General features: G+C 36.5%; 1 protein-coding gene across 3 annotated transcripts in view; it reads left to right on the top strand.

Annotated features, from left to right (window-relative positions):
* HBS1L (HBS1 like translational GTPase) overlaps positions 1-16795 on the top strand; it is a 60471-nt gene that overhangs the window by 25360 nt on the left and 18316 nt on the right. For all 3 annotated transcript variants that reach the window (XM_065733520.1, XM_065733512.1, XM_065733503.1), the window contains 2 exons: positions 8666-8774; positions 16466-16722. In XM_065733520.1, coding sequence (XP_065589592.1) covers positions 8666-8774; positions 16466-16722 — 366 coding nt within the window. The remainder of the gene's footprint in view (positions 1-8665; positions 8775-16465; positions 16723-16795) is intronic.

The following is a 16795-nucleotide window of genomic DNA, read 5'->3' on the forward strand; positions in this document are numbered from 1 at the left end:
AATCCAACCAACCAACCAAAAAACAAACTGCGCACTGGGGGGGGGGGGAGCATAAAAAGCCATATGAACCATTAGGTGTTTTAGATGAGGGATTGGCTGCTGGGAAGTGATAGAATAATGAGAATAGAATATTGGCGTATTTAATGTGGAGAAAATAGTGATTGTTCATTAAATAAATACTACTCAGTGAACTGATGGTAATAAAGGGTTGCAGAGGGGAAAAAAAAGGTTTAATAGGTGATGTTAATTTAGCAATATTTGAGTATTTGAATGCACACAATTTGAGTATAAGTTAGTAAAGCTCTACTGGAAGGTATTTGTTAAGAGCATCAAGACAGTGTATTGGTAACTAACTGCTATACTGTTCATCGTTTGAATTCAGTTAGAGAGGAAATGTTGATGGCAAGGCTATAGTGAGACTCCAGAAATTCTGGCTAAGGTCTGGACAGGAAGGAAAATATATTTCTGCCTAGTTAGAACACATCCTACCCCATCTACTTAAACTTGATTTAATTTCAGTGCATGTGCCATTCTGTAATTTGTTCAGTCATGTTCAAAATTTTTCATTGCATTCCTATTTCTGTTCTAAATGCATTTCCTTTTGTCCCTATTTTTCATCTCATTTCCATTTTTTACACTTCTTCATTGCAATCTCTGTATCTAGCCATTCCTGTCTCCCTGTTTCTCCATTTACAGGCCATGATTTTTTTTTTCCTTGCATTCACGTTTTTTCCACCCACAGCTTGCATCACTCTTCAGTACTAATCTTCTGCTCCCTCTGTTCATGCTTAGGTTTTATGTGTGATCTGTTGTGCAGTATGTGTCTGCTTGCATTTTCATCCATCAACATAGGTTTTCCACAGTTAAGGTTGTTAAACAGTATTCTCAAATTTTCTTTTTCACTGTAGCTCTCATCTGTTTTATTGATATTTGTTCCCTTTAATCCTTGTCTGTCCTTGATGATTTGCTTGTCTTACTGCTTTCCAGTACTCACTTCACTGTTGGCTTCTTCTCTTGCCCCATCATTTTGTTTTATGTTATTACTTTATGGTGTGAAAATTTCGGGAGCATAGGAGTCATGGGATTTGCTCTCAGGTGGTGACAGGGCTTAGTCCAAGCTGGCCAAAAATACCAGCAACAGTTACATATTTAATGTTTAGAAAGCATGTGGGGATTTAGGAAGCATGCATGAATTGTTTTCTGAGGCCAAGTTAATGTGAATTTTCAAGAGGTGAAAAGCTGTCTTGAATGGATAAACTTAGGCAAATTATATTCTTTTGGCTCCTTTTTTTGAAAATAAACTTGTCTGCTGTTTTGTCTTCCAGTTTCCTCATTCTACCTGTATCTGGAGGGAGGGGAAAAAAAATTGGCCTCAGGAAGATACTTAACTCTTAATTTCAAAAATTCATTTGTTCTATTAGCTAGAAGCAGTAAGCTTTGAAAGCAAGCCTTGAGCAATGGCAAGCACCTGGTAACTGTAGCAAGTGAAACTGCCAGCCCTTCTGATGGTGACTGCTGCACATGCAGCTGTGGCAACTGGCTGTAGCAAGGCAAGCTGTTTCTGCACCTACAGGCTTGAGGTAGTAAATTGTAGTGGGTCTGTGTTGTTGGAGCTGCAAAAAGTTGGCCCATGTTGGAGATACAGTAAGCTATTAAATAATATTCCTGAATATCTCCTCCCCCTCCCCACACACCATCAAACCTTAAAAATGAAAGTGTTTGATGTAAGTAAATATTTTTATTTTCTCCATTTTTCAATGAAAATTCTTACTCCCAGTTTCATGTAAAAAGGCATATTCACTGTATGAAACTTTACAGAGAAGGCTGTACTTGCAACAACAAGGTGAAGTTACCTGGAAACCCTGGCTGTGGTTTATATTAGGAAATAACCTTTCTTTTAAAAAGAAAAAGTTAAATGGTCTTGTTTGAGGAATTGTTTTCAGTAATGTCTTTAGAATAGATGTGTTTCAGTACTGTGGAAGGTATAAAAAAGGTGATATGATTTTTGTAGATTGTTGTATTATTTTCATGAGAGTGAGATACTTGTTAGCAACTATGGTTCATTGCAGTTTAAAATAGTATAATGTCATGCCTTTTCCTAAAATAAGTATTCTGAGCTGACATAATTTAAATACAGCAGTGGCATTTTATTTTGAGTTTTGACAGATGACATTTTTATTACAGATGCAGTTGCTCAGACTGCTCCTTAAAGTGCAGCTGAATAATAGAGGAGTGGGAGAGAAATTTTTTTTCCTTTCCTTTTTATCCTTTATTGCTTAACATACTTGTGTAAGTTGTAGGATATGGTCAGAGTCCTGGGGTTCTGGTACTGTTCCCAGTGCTGTGATATGTTGACTGTACCACCACTACCAAAGATCCAGTGTGTTCTTTGGCAAGCTTAACTATGCTGCCAATTCTAGACAGTTTTACAGAATTTGAGTTTTGAATTCTTCAGTTAATTATACAAAAAATTACATACTGTGCGTCTCTCTAATGACATTTTCTTAATATTTCCTCATGTTATTCTTGTATGCTGTGGAATTTGAATGGAGAAAAAATACAATCATTCTGTTTTTAAGGAGAACTGAAAGGCTAGCAGCTGTTTTTTAGGGTGTTCATGAAGGAATGGAAACAATTTGAGGCATGTTGTAATCAATATTTTGAAATAGGTTATTGTGATGTAATGCAAAAGGATGAGCATGAGATTATAGGTAATCATGCTGGCATCTCTTCACCTGCTGCCTCGTGGATAATCCATCCTTGGAATTTTTTTTTTCAATTTTAGGGTCTTAAAGTTAGTTTTAGGTTGGAGCATATAGTAGGAAAAGTGTTACTGCGATGTAGGCCTCAGTTATTAAGTCTGTTTTTCAGACTGAACTGTGTCCTGTCTATACTTGTGTTACTGCTAATAGACTCAGGTGCACTGCCAGTAGTGCACCAAAAAATGAATTATTTCTTTTGATGACTCACTGAGTCATGAAACACTTGGAAGAAGCTCATGACACAGTGGTACAAAGCACAAAGTGTTCTGTCATTTCTCCTTTATGCGATTGGTGAATGTTGCTGTATAATTGGTAGACAAAGGTGTGACTTGCTTGTGGTTATATAGAAAGTCTGTGGCAGAGGGAGGGATGCAAACCATCTTCCTAGATCAGAAGACATGGTTACATGCATGTTTTTCCATGGTATTGCTGGTTTAAACAGTACTTAACCCCTTCCCCTGCTTTATGGTTTTGTGTTCTGTTGCTTTGTGTGTTTATCTGGAGTGGAAATAATACAGATAACTGCAGTTTATTAGGAAATTTGCTAAGTAGAATTTCTAGTTTGAGGATAAATTCTAGAATACAATACTCATTTTAGTATATATAATACTAGGAAAAAATATTATGAAATAACTTCATACTGAAAAATCATTTTCCAATTCCAACCATGGATTGGTGCTGCGCAGAAATAGGAAAATTGGGTTCCCTTTGGTGTAAGAAAATAATCATTTTTGTTACAAAAATACATGCTGTTTTATTGGGATTCTTAAGAATGTGTAGTGTTCAGTATAAGGACCGCTCAGCTTTATTGCAGAAGACTATGTCAGAATTAGTAATTTCATGAGATGTACAAAATCCTGAGTTTTAGACCCTTATTCAAGGAAAAAAAACACCCCACAAAAAGAAACCCCAAAACAAACAACAGAACCGAGCAAAATAAGCAAAAAACACAAAATATTTTTTAACTGCAGCAGTTGAGTAAACCTAGATTTATTTATAAATGGAGTTACTATCTGAGAAGGCATGGACTCAAGGTGCTTGACACCTTGATTATACTTCCTACCTTTTTTAACTTTTTTTTAGTTCAGGCATCATTAGACTAAAGTTCATCTTCTCAGACGGAGGATTCACAGTGTAATGATACAGTTCACTGTAAGGTTTCAGTGCCATTACCCAATTTAATGAGGGGAAGCAAATTGGGAGGAGCAGTCTCTGTGCATAGGAATTGAAGAAGGTGAAATTTTGTTTGTACTGTTAAAAAGATTCAAGTTAAAAAGTCATCTGAACTAAGCCATTGTGGATTTCAGCACCCTATGCTAGTGCTCATTTGTGCAGTATTAGTGCAAACACTTTTTCCTCCCTATTTTACTTCTGACTTATATTTCTCATTTGAGATAGCAAATGTTTATCAGACTTGGGTTGTTTACATGTACTTCTAATCTACTTGAGAACAGAGCAGACTGACATTTGACTGTTCCAAGTACTAAAAAATACCTCTAACATGCCTCAAACAGAATTAAAGAACAATTTTTACCTTTCTGTTAGTTTCAATATAAGTAAGCAGACTGAAAAAAAAATAATTCTCAAATCTGTATTATTTGGTAAAGAGGGTAAAATAATCTTTTGGTTTGTTTGTTTAAATCTTTTGCAGGCAATCCTTAAAACCAGTTAAAAAACTAGTTACAGAGGAAGGCCAAAATCTGGGGAGATGGTTGACTTATTCATTGCACTTCTGCTCTTTTACCATGAACACCCCGAGAGCCTGTTCTCATTTTTAAGAACTGCTCCTCTGTGCTTTAGCTGGTTGCTGTATGTGTATATCTGTCTCCTGTTTTTCAGTCTGCAAGTACTCCATCGTGCCATCAAATTTTAAGGTTGTACTACTAATAATTTTCATGTTGCAGCAGGTGTCTCTGGTAAGACTTCTTGACTAAATCAAAAGGCTCTTCAGTTGGAAGACCAAAGGGCAGTCACAGGATAGGGAAAAGCAAAGAGAAGCATAAAGGGAAGAGGTGTTTGTTAGTTTGGTCACGCACTATTACAGTTGTACTGGAGTAATGTCAGCACAGGTCTCTCTGTTCCCTTTGTTATTAGGCTCCTCCTAAAGGCTCATCTATACTACAGTATAGGTTCGGTAACATCAGTGTAGTCTTCAGTAGTATCTGAAAATTACTTGGCTTAAAAAATAGAACTTTTAAAATATTTTAAAACATTCTGAATTGTGATAACTATTGTATTGACAACCCTTTATATTTTTCTGATTTATGAATGACCTGCTCTTATTTATTATTTTTTTTTTTTTGTATAGTTAGACTAAGTGAAATATTGGGGCTGCTTTAGATCTTTAATAAAGATGCTATAGTCATTGTTAATCTCCTAAGTTCATAAGGTTGGAAAGGACCTACAAGATCATCTAGTCCAACCATCCTCCTATCACTATCCCTACCCAACTACTAAACCAAATCCCTTAGCACCTCATCTAAACGCTTCTTGAACAGCGCTAGGGATGGTGCCTCAACCACCTCCCTAGGCAGGCCATTCCAGTGCCTGACCACTCTTTCAGAAAAAAAATGTTTCCTCAGGTCTAATCTAAATCTTCCCTGGTGCAACTTATGGCCATTCCCTCTCGTCTTGAATATACATATTTCTCGTCCTGAATCTCATATACACTCTTGGTGTTGTATTGTTAGAAGAATTTTTATCAAGCCTTTCTTAGCAAGAAGTTTATATCCTTTTCCCTTGGAGGTCAATTTTCTTGCATCTGCTTTTGCCCTAATCATATTGGGATTACTGCACCTACACTTTTCCAGAATTGTAGCACATTTACTTGCCTTAACTTAGTATGTTGATTCAGAAGTGTCTCTTTTGAGAATCGTATCAGCATTGTGCATTGACTTCCTTTTAGTTCCAAGGTGCAATTTACGGATATGCGTTTGATCTGTTAAGTACTGAATTGCTTTTGCTTTGTCTGCTGGAGCAGATAAGATTTTTATTGTGCAGTTCTCTCCAATACCTCATAGATTAGATAGTAAAGTGTACTCCATTCCTAGGCTTCTGTTCTTCGTACTGAAGACTGTAACTATTAATCTTTAATGGCACCTGCAGTGCACAAAATTGGACTTGTTCCTTATCTTTAATGAGCTGTATGATTTTGTTGTACTTAGTTGTGAAAACAGTGGAGTCAATAACTGGTGTTTGACGCTTCTGCCAGTGGTTTTACTAATATTTCTTACATGATTATTGCATCTGACTGAATGATCCCTTTATAGGGTAGTCCTCTATGGTTTAGTTTGGCCTTGAATATGATCCTGGTCTCCTTCCTTATTCCACCTATGTTGAAATACTAGTGCTATTTTTTTTTTGTGACAACAGAACCTGTCCGTGCTATCAGTGAAAAATTGTTTTACTTTCTCTTGCTCTTTGCAATTTTATTTTTTTAATCTTTGTTCAGTTTTGATGTTTTTAATGTCTAGTTTTAGATTTCAATGTTTGTTCATTGTGTGTATGTTCTAGGCTTCAATTCTTTTTGATCAGCTCTGTTTTCTTAGAACATTGTTAAATGTTCTGCATATGGAACCTTTTCTCCTAACAAAATCACTTGTGACATGTTTCTTCAAGGTTCATAATTTAATGCTTCAGTTTGCAGCAAATATTTTGTGTTGTCAGTGAGGTAGTTCTAATGAATTTTGTTTAGTCTCTAGATTTTGTCTCGACAGTGAGTAGCATAGTGCTTTTGAAGATGATTATTTGATTTTCTTGAAATTAATATTACATTCTAGATTCACTGAATATGTTTAATCTCTTAGCACCTTTAACTTTGGATCAGTCTAAAACACTCCAATAGCTGTGCAGATTGATGCTTAATTTATAAATTGATCAGAGAATATAACTTCCTTTAAATTCTTGTGACTTTTGATATTGGATCAAATGTAGTGACTGTTGCTAATGGATTGTAAGTTATATGCAAGGTACATAATAACAATTGTTTTCTTTTATTGATTTCTTTCAAGTAATCTCATGTCATATTCATTGTGGTTCTAGTCATTCTCAGTTCCTTGCAGTTTGATTTCAAAGATGATGTTTTCTGAGAATTAGCTATAATTCAACTTTTAAATGATCTCTACAACATTCAAGTCTAACTGGCAGGTGAAGATGATGTCTGCTTGAAAATTGTTTCAAATGAAATGAGAAAAAAAAAATTCTGCAAGAATTTTTACTGCAACTCAAATAATTAAGTTTCCATTAAAAAAAGGTGTAAGTGACCTGTGTAGGTGCTTGACCGTAAAATAACATCTTGTGTTTATCTGTTAGTTCTTGCCCAATATTTGAGAATGTTTTCCCTAAATCTTTACTATTTGTCAGTTTTAAAATCTGTAATTTTTGTGAACCATGATTTGTGCTGTTGCCTTTATTTCTCTTGGTACAGTTTTTCCCTATTTGGTGTACTTTGCAATTAGTAATGGTACACTAGGCTGCTAATTCCAGAGATCTCCTGGCAGCATATGACTTAAATAAGTATCAACAGATAAGGTAAATGAGAGAGATGAAGATGAAGTTATAAATAAGATTTCTTCAATCAACGGATTTTTTTTCTTAAAAAAAAAAAATTGAAAGGTTGCACAGCTTTCATGGTGTATTATTACAATATGTGTCTGTGGTATTCCTTTTCCGTACCTGAAACAAGCCTTCAGCAGGCTTGACCACAACTTTACATACAATTTGTACAGAGCTATGATTGTGTGGTTTTAGAGGTGTAGCTGTTGTACTTCAGGATGCAATAAAGAATTAATCTGAATGAGCAGAAGGACCAAATAGCTCCAATAGTTCATCTTACAATAGAAACCTAAAGTATTTAAAAATTAACTTGTTATTCAACATAAGTATTCACTTGATTGTGACTATCAGAATTTGAGTATTATTTGAAGACTAACGGCATTTTTTCAGTTTTCAGATGGATCTGTAGGGAAAGATCATTAAAATATACAGCTTTATTCTGAATTCAGATTATTATTTTTTTTCCCCGTGTATATAACATCTTTGAAGAGGTATAGTCACTCGTGATGTAAAGCTAGAAGTCTTTTCTCTTAGAAGAGAGAGAAGGGAGTTATTTAGCATATTAAGCAGGGAGCTGTGGAAAGAAAATAACTAGTTTACTATTTTTATTTATGCTGCTCATTCCCAAGTTAACAGCTATTTTTAACAACTTTCCAAGAAACTGTGCTTTTAGGCCTGTTGAATGTAGTTTCATAAAACTCAAAATGAATCTTACTGTATCTGTGTTTTCATTTAAATTGTGGTAAAAATTTATACCTTTAAAGGGAGTAGGTTTTTTAGTTCTGGTTGTCCATAATTACCTTTAAGTTAGCTAGCTTCAGTGTTGCTTGGCTTCCTTGATTTAACTTAGTTTGAGACAGCTCTCTTTACAGATTTGAGGGAAGGCCAAGCAGCCCATGTGTATCTTCTGCTGCTAGCAGTCTCTGAGGTAGACAACTGTTTTTTTCCACCTTGTACCTAAAGGTTCAGCTGTGTTAAGACAAAAGAGAAAGTGTGAGAGGAATTAACTTAATCGGTTAATGAGCAGCTGCAAAGTATTTCTTCATGCTCATATTTTTCTAATATGCTTCTGTTGTTTGGTCAGACTACTGTCAAATAGCAGAGCTCTTCAATAGTGTGGCTGTCACATCAGTGCTTGGAGATACAGATTAGATATTCAAAATAAATACAAATGTTTGTAGATCAACTTGTATCTATAACATATCTATTCAAATTGAAGTGTGAAATTCCGTGATTATCGTAGACTGGTAACTTTACATTCCTTTTCTTTCACCCAATATGTTAAACTTTGTATGTAACACCTGTTAGTCACAACATTAAATTCAAATGTACTTTTTGTCTATTACTAGGAAAATCAAGGGATTCCCAGTCAGCCAGAATGGAATCTGAAATCGTGCCAAAAGTTACTAAGATGACAGTGTCTGGAAAGAAACAGTCAATGGGATTTGAAGTTCCATGGTAAGCCAAGCCCTCTTACATCAAGGTACATCAGTAGCTCTTCTTTCAGACTGATGCACCTGTAGCAAGTTTTCTTCTTTTATTTCTATTTTTACAGCAGTTTTAGTGTCACTCTCCAGAACAAACCATTTCAGCTTCATGTTTGACTCACAATTACTTTCAGAAGATGGTACCTCACGTTTTGAGTTTAACAAATCCTTTCACTATGAATACTGTAGAGAGATATCAGCTATTCAGATTATTTAAACATCCGCTTCATAGAATACTGAACATTCTTGGGGTTTGTTTATTTTAAATATAGTTCGCTAAGTGGAATTATGAAATCAATAAATCTTAACTGTAATTGCTTGTTCTTCAAAGGAAGTAATACATTTAAGAATAATTTATGGGGAAAATAATAACTTAAGACTAAATTTTGTCTTCCTCTGCAGCTTTTATTAACTGTAACAGGTGTTCAGGGTACAACTGTTGTAGAGAAGAAGCCAGTCCTCCTTATGCTTTAGCTGAAATAACGTTGTTGAGTAGTAATTCTAATTTTACCCTAACTTGGAACTGTTGGGGAGATGTCTTATTATGAGTACGAAAATACACATGCTGCATCAGAGTCCATCTACCTACAGCAGTAGCCAGCAGTAAGTGCTTGACCTGTCCTTACATTAAAGCATGCTGGGAATACATTTAATTAAATGTCACTTCATGTAGCATTCTGTGGCTCTTCCATCATCTGCTTTTCCTTTTAGAAGGAACTGGTTTGGGCTGGTTTCTCTTAACAGTATTTCGTGCATTTTCTCGTTTGAATATGCTCATTGTGATTTTTGAGCTCTAACTTATTTTCATCACGTACTCTGTGCCAAGAAATACCATAGTTATTTTCAGGAAAATAGTTCACGAGCATAAACAGTGCCAACATCCCCACCTCAGCTGAAGTAGTTGCAGTTTTGATCTGGAAAGCATTTTGAGAAGCAAGAAGATAGCATGCTTTTTATTTTACAGTACTTCTGCATGTTTGCTGTAACTGTGCAGAAAGTAACCAGATGCTTTTACATAGTTTCTTAAATTCATTTAATGCAGGGGTGTAAGGCTGATATAATGATATCTTTAAAACTGTTAAATGCCACTGCTGAATGAAATTGATGTATTTCAGCTATTTAGATACAATAAAATGTAAATTAAAAATTCCTGGGATTTTAAAAGCCTCTTTCTGTGCCATTGGAGATTTGCAATACATAAGAGGTAATATTTTTTCTTCTTCTCACCTTTGCTGATTGGTGGCTTAGGGTCATATTAACTTAGTGGAATCTTCATCTCTGGTGTTTTTATTTCACTGCTTAAATAGGAGTTCTTCATGGTGTTAAAATGATGTGGATTTAATTTTATAAAAAGTAATCATAAAGGAGTGAAAAAGATCTGCCAGTTAGTCCTTTAGCAGCTCAGTAGGGATGGTAGTGATTGCATTTTTTATCTGCAATAAAATAATGACTATATCAAATGTTTATTAATAAGAATAAATACAGAATTTAGTCTCTCTTATTTAGTAACTGCCCCACCTTTTGTATATGTGCTTACTTCATAGGGAAGGATGAAATAAGAATGTTTCCTCATTTGTAGGCTAGAAAATTTCTTGGAAAGTTTAATGGTGACCCAGTCTCTGAGGAAAAGTAGTTGTCTCCTGCATGGCTCTCAGTTACTTTGCTTCTCTTTAGGGACTCTATCATAGTTTGGATTGTACTTCTTTCCATTATAGTAATATACTTTTCTTGTGACAGAAAAAGAATAACCTACTAATGATATCTTCAGGTTTAAATCTTTGGTACTGTGAAGGTGTTTATTTAAATTCACTTCACTTGATTAGTATTTCAGCAATGCTGGTAAGTAAGAACAAGCCTGTTTTCCTGACCTTTTTCGGACAGTGGTAGGTACGGGCTGCCCCGAGGAGCTGTGGATGTCCCATCCCTGTATGGATTCAAGGCCAAGTTGGACAGGGCCATAAGCAGCCTGAGCTGGTGGGTGGCAGCCCTGCCTGAGGCAGGGGCATTGGGACTCGGTGGGTTTTTAAGAATTCCAACTCTATTCTGTAGTTCTATGTTTCCTGTGGAAATTGGATGGATGTTATTTACTTTTAAACCAGCATAAATAGGAATTGAGTTGGTTTATTGAAGAATAGAATGAGATTTAAAGAAGAACCAATCAATGAGTGTATCAGAAAGTCCAATTGAAATTGCTATGTTATTTGCATGTTCTAAACTTGTAGGAAGCTGTGATGATCTACTTTGTTGTCTACAGACCAGTAAAGGAGTTTGACATGCAGAACTGAGGGAGGTTGCCTTGACCATATCTTTCCTTCTCTGCTTAGGATGGTGTAATTTACTCTGCCTGATTCCTAACAGGTGGAGCCTGACTTGCACTTTTCCATGGTTTCTTTTTAAGATCTACACTAAATATATTGAAGTTACCTGAAGCACTGGTGTTGTCTTGCAAGCTTGTAATGACTTTGTAGCTTTTATATGTCCACTTCTAAACTTGAAAAGCAAAGGAAAATGTTTTCCCCTATTTCAACTCCATAAGTATGAGAGTTTGTTTGTTTGTTTTCCCTTACACATTTATCTGCTGGGTTATTGTTAATTTATATGAAGATGAATTCTCAGGGAAAACAATGGTTTTATGCTTATTAATACCTAAGAAAGGTCTTTAAATTATTTTTCAGATTCTCTTTGTTACTTATGCACTGATAAATGTACTGCAGCGGGCTTATAATAGTACAGATTTCCAGAGTACGTAGTTTGTATCTCTGACTGAAAGCATACTATTATAAATTGTTCATAGCAATTTTGGTAAACTTTATTTGCAAACTAAGTGTAATTCGTTAGCCTTTACAGTTTGCACCCTGTACTCTCACTGCTAAATATTAGTATGCTGTTGGTGCAGACGCCCCTCCAAGGTGATTCTACAGTATGCTAGTTTTTGTTGTCAACTTCTATGGAATTTTGAAGATAATTCATGGGCCATATTTTTAAAAACAGTGGCCTAGCATTAACAAAAATGACCATTCCTTGACTAGCTACTCAGTCTTTATGATTACAATTTTGTTATGATGCATAACCTCATAATAATAAATGAACCTTCATTAAAATGTGACTGGGTTCTTAGAAGTCATGAATTACTTTGAGCATTGATTGCCTTTGAAATTGTCTCTGGAAAATGGAGTTTGCTTACTTCTGACAAACTTTTTTTTTCTGGTGCTCTAGCAAGATTGATTACTGTGCTTTCTCTTGTCAAATTGTGAAGGAAAACAGAAAAAAAATGTGAGAAAAAAATGTGAGAAAAAAATGTGAGAAAAAAAGGGTGATTATTTTAATCAGCCTGACCAATATTGTGTAATTAATAATTTTGAAAGGGGAAATAAATGTAGACATTCCTGTAATGACTCTATGTACTCCGAAAGAGTCAGTTGTATAAAAATAGCTCATGAAGGATCCAGACTAGAGGCTTGAAAATAATACTTAAAAGCTATATTGTACAGAATTAATCTTCAGCAGTTAATCTTTCAGGTTCTTTTTTGAATGTCTGATAATGTGAACCTCAGTAAACACAACGCATGAGGATGCGTGTCTTTTAGCATGTTTTATGACAGCATATATTGTACTTCAGGATTTCTTGTTCCCAGAGAACAGCGATGAACAGTGATTAAACTCAGTTTAATCTTATGGTTTGTGTTGGCAAGAAAACATAGGGAGTTTCTTGCCTGACAGTTCTAGTTTCTACTAAATGTTGATCTTTGGACAGGCGTTTGACTTCTCTTTGATTAAAAAAAAAAAAAAAAAAAAAAAAACACGCTGTGGTAAGAGCTTTGGATATCTGTGACTGAGTTGATGCTGGTCAAGCCTGTTTTTAACAAGTTCCGATGTAGTGATGCAAGCAAATCATTAGGAAATGCTCTTTCTCCACATAGAAATGTCAAATCTTTTTTCGTGGAACAGGATGTTTTCAGATTTCCAAAAGATGGTAGTATTTGAAACCTTTAGAAATGTACATCGAGCAGTCTACTAACACTTTCAAGTGCCTTTTCATTGAACCACTTGAATACATACTCAATATAGCATAGGAAGTTCCACACAAATGTGCATGAGAACTCCTTCCCAGTGCAGTGACGGAGCAGTGGCACAGCTGCACAGAGAGGTGGTGGAGTCTCCTTCTCTGGAGATGTTCCAGACCCACCTGGACACCTACCTGTGCAACCTGGGCTAGGGAGCTGCTTTGGCAGGGGGTTGGACTCGATGATCTCTAGAGGTCCCTTCCAACCCCTACAATTCTGTCATTTGGCATCCTAGAACAGTGGTAGTCACACCATAAAATACTTACTCATGAGAGAATTGTTTTTTCTGGTCTTGATTCTGTGAGGAACTGTAAGTAGTTTGAATTCTGCCACTCCACATTCATCATATTTTTGGAATTTGTACTGACATAGTCTTTGGCTTATGGGAATATCTATGCTTCTGAGATTAGAAAATAAATTATTACATAGCTAAGTAAATAGAATTTAGAAACTTAATAATAACTTGTCTTTCAGAGTGTCTGTGTCATTCTTGTGTTGGGGGCTCCAAAACTGGATGCAGTGCTCCAGGTGGGGCCTCACAAGAGCAGAGTAGAGGGGAAGAATTACCTCTCTCGACCTGCTGGTCATGCTTTCCTTGATGCAGCACAGGATACAGTTGGCCTTCTGGGGTTGCAGGCACACATTGCTGGCTTGTGTTGTCTTTTATTAAACCAGCATCCCTAAACCCTTCTCCTCGGGGCTGCTCTCAAGCCACTCACCACCCAACCTGTATTTGTGCTTGAGATTGCCCTGACACAGGTGCGAGACCTTGTACTTGGCCTTGTTGAACTTCATGAAGTTGGCCCCTTCTCAAGCCTGTCCAGGTTCCTCTGCATGGCATCCTTCCTCTCTAGTGTGGCAAAGGCACCATGCAACTTTGTGTCATCTGCAAACTTGCTGAGGGTGCCCTCAATCCTATTGTCCATGTCACCTACAAAGATATTAAATAACACCAATCCTTGAGGAAGAAATCAAAAATCAAAATAAAAAATGTCATGAACATATGACTAAAGGCTGTAGATTGATACTGTTTTCCTTCAAATGGTTTGCAAAATTTTAATAGGATAACTTCACCTAAATAGACTTTCAGCAGTTATATATCCATTATGCAGCAGCATAGATACAGTCCTGCAAACTGCGTGGCATAAACCATGTTTGGTGCTTAGCTAATTTGAGAAAATGGTGATTGTGTATCAATTCTTGATGCAACATCCCAGCTTAGTTTTGGAATAGTAGCTAGGAAACAAGTGTGTACACTTCTGCTCTGGGGTCCTCACAATAAAGAGCAAGAACTTGGGTTTGAGCCTTATAAATAGGTGTCAAAACAAATCATTCTGCAGTAGTACTACAACTACCGGATAGCTAGGCACTGAAACTAAGTTAGGAAAGGAGGGGACCATAAAATGACCATCATATCTTATGGCCATAATTAGAGGCTAAAATTACATTCATTCTGAACGTTTACTAGGCTTAACAGTTTAGGTTGTAGTGCTTGAGTTGCTTTGTTGAGCAGACCAGCTTGGCTGGACTATGTTGTTTCCTGAGATACAGGAAATGGAAAGGAACTAATACAATGCAAATACTCCTATGAGAGCTGATGCAGACTGAAAAGGAGAAGTAATATTGCACTGAATTAGCAAAAAAAAAAAAAAAAAAAAAAGCAGAGATACTACAACATGAGATTCTGAAGTATGATACAAAAATAAGTACTTCAAATTATAAAAATTGACTAGAGAAGAACTGAAATTTCCTTCCTACTGGCATGTAAATGAGATGTGGAGACTGAAAAATTCACTCTTTAAATGAAGATAGTTGTGTTAGCTTTTGGTAGTACTTCTGAAAGCCAACTTGAATCCATACTACAGAAGGTAGCATACTCTGCAGTGGAACTGCATTGGAAAGGATTTCTAGTGCTCCAGGGAAGAGGCCTCTTTTCCTTGTAGGAGAGTTTTGTAGGAATTTTCAAAGTACTGTAATTGTCAGTGGTTTGAGTTTTGAACTTTGCATTAATATAATGTTCTTATGCTATAGTAACTGCTTCTGTTCCTGTCTTGCTGTTTACTTTAATGATTTACCATAGAGCTTTTGCTCTCTTGAAGATGTTTCTTAAATTCTAGTGGCTGTAACAGGTATGAAATCATATCGTGTATATTCTCAGAGAATATATGTTAATTAGGAAAATACCCTCATTTATAAATTCAAGAGTGAGAGTAGTAAGAAAATAACACATTCAAGAGGATCAGCCTCATCTAGTGCCTGATTTAGTGGTTGGCAACCCTGCCTGTGGCAGAGGTTTTAGAAGTAGATGATCTTTGAGATCCCTTAAAATCCAAGCCATTCTGTGATCCTGAGGTACTCAGTATTGACGTTAGTATACTAATCTGTGCCAGAACAGGATGGAAGAGAAGTTGGGGAATCCAAATCTCCATTGTCCTAGATGCCTTGTTTTGTGCATAGAACAAACTTTATCAGTACTGATAAACGTGACTTTACAGAATCATAGAATTTCAGGGGTTGGAACAGATCTCAAGAGATAATGAGTCCAATGCCCTGCTAAAACAGGTTCCCTACAGTAGGTCACACAGGTAGGCATCGAGATGGGTCTTGAGTACCTCCATTAATTGAATATCCCCTAAGTCGTCTTTTCCTCAGGCTGAATGTACCCAGGTTACTCAGTGCCCAGATATGGACACAGTATTCTAAATGTGGCCTCAGCAAGGCAAAGTAGAGAAGGAGTATAACCTCCTTCAACTTACTGACTGTGCTCTTTAATGCATCCTAGGATGCTGTTGGCTTTCTTGGCCACAAGGACATACTGTTGGCTTATGGGCAGCCAGTTCACCAGAACTCCCAGGTCCTTTTCTGCAGAGATCCTCTCCTGCATCTTGTAACCTGTACTGATGCATGCATGATGTTCCTCTCCAGGTGCAAGACTCTACATTTGCTCTAGTTAAACCTCATCTTATTCTTCCTCGCCCAGCTCTTCAGTCTGTCCAGGTCTTGTTGAATGGTAGCACAGCCTTCTGGTGCATCCAACATTCCTCACGGCTTCGTATCATCAGCAAATTTTCTGATGGTTGACTCTATGCTTTCATCTAGGTCACTGATGTAGGCTTTGAACTAGTCTGTTATGGTTCTATTATTTTGTTAGTGTTCTCACAGTAGAGCATCACTCCATTCAGCTGCAATACTTGCACTGGAAGGGAAAGCTATTTTAGGACGCCTCAAAGCTAATTTGGATAGAAGTCTCACTGCAGAGAAGGACAGTCTCTGTTGTAGTCCTTTCCCTCCATGTTAAAAGAAATGGCAATGAGAAGCTTTTGTTTATCAGTTTCATGAGTTTTATAAGATTATTTCTTATTTTGCTTTTCTGTACTTTTCTGTACAGCACTTGTCTGACTAGATGTTCAGAGCTGGTATTGTGAAGTTTTTATCCATTTGCTTATCACTTCCACCTTAAGAGACTTGTTGTTACTGATCAGATACTATTTTCCTGAGGCTTATATGATAAGGAAGGGAAGACTACTTCTCTCCTGTGTTTCTGAAACTTCTGGGACATTTGCATTGTCTGTTTTCTTTTTTTCTTTTTTTCGTATAGTGTGATTACTGAAGAAAATGGCCATGTTAACACACCTCAGAAAGGACTGCCAATTGAAGATGCCAGTGTAACTTCTGGGGTCCTGGAGGCAGTATCAAAACCTGCTCTTTCATCCCAAGTAGTGCAGGTTTCAGAAGAGCAGAATACAGTGCCTACTCCAGTAAAAAAAACAAGCAAGACAAAACCACAAATAGATGTGAAAGCAGAGTTGGAGAAGAGACAAGGAGGAAAACAACTACTTAATTTGGTGGTAATAGGTAATGTTACATTACTGGTATAGAGATTAAAAAGTGATAAGGATTGAAAGTTGTCTTCTCTTTATCATTGTAC

The sequence above is a fragment of the Cyrtonyx montezumae genome, unplaced genomic scaffold (assembly GCF_038088225.1).
Source record: "Cyrtonyx montezumae isolate F1298 unplaced genomic scaffold, pur_monq_1.0 scaffold_0, whole genome shotgun sequence".
Classification (NCBI taxonomy): Eukaryota; Metazoa; Chordata; class Aves; order Galliformes; family Odontophoridae; genus Cyrtonyx; species Cyrtonyx montezumae.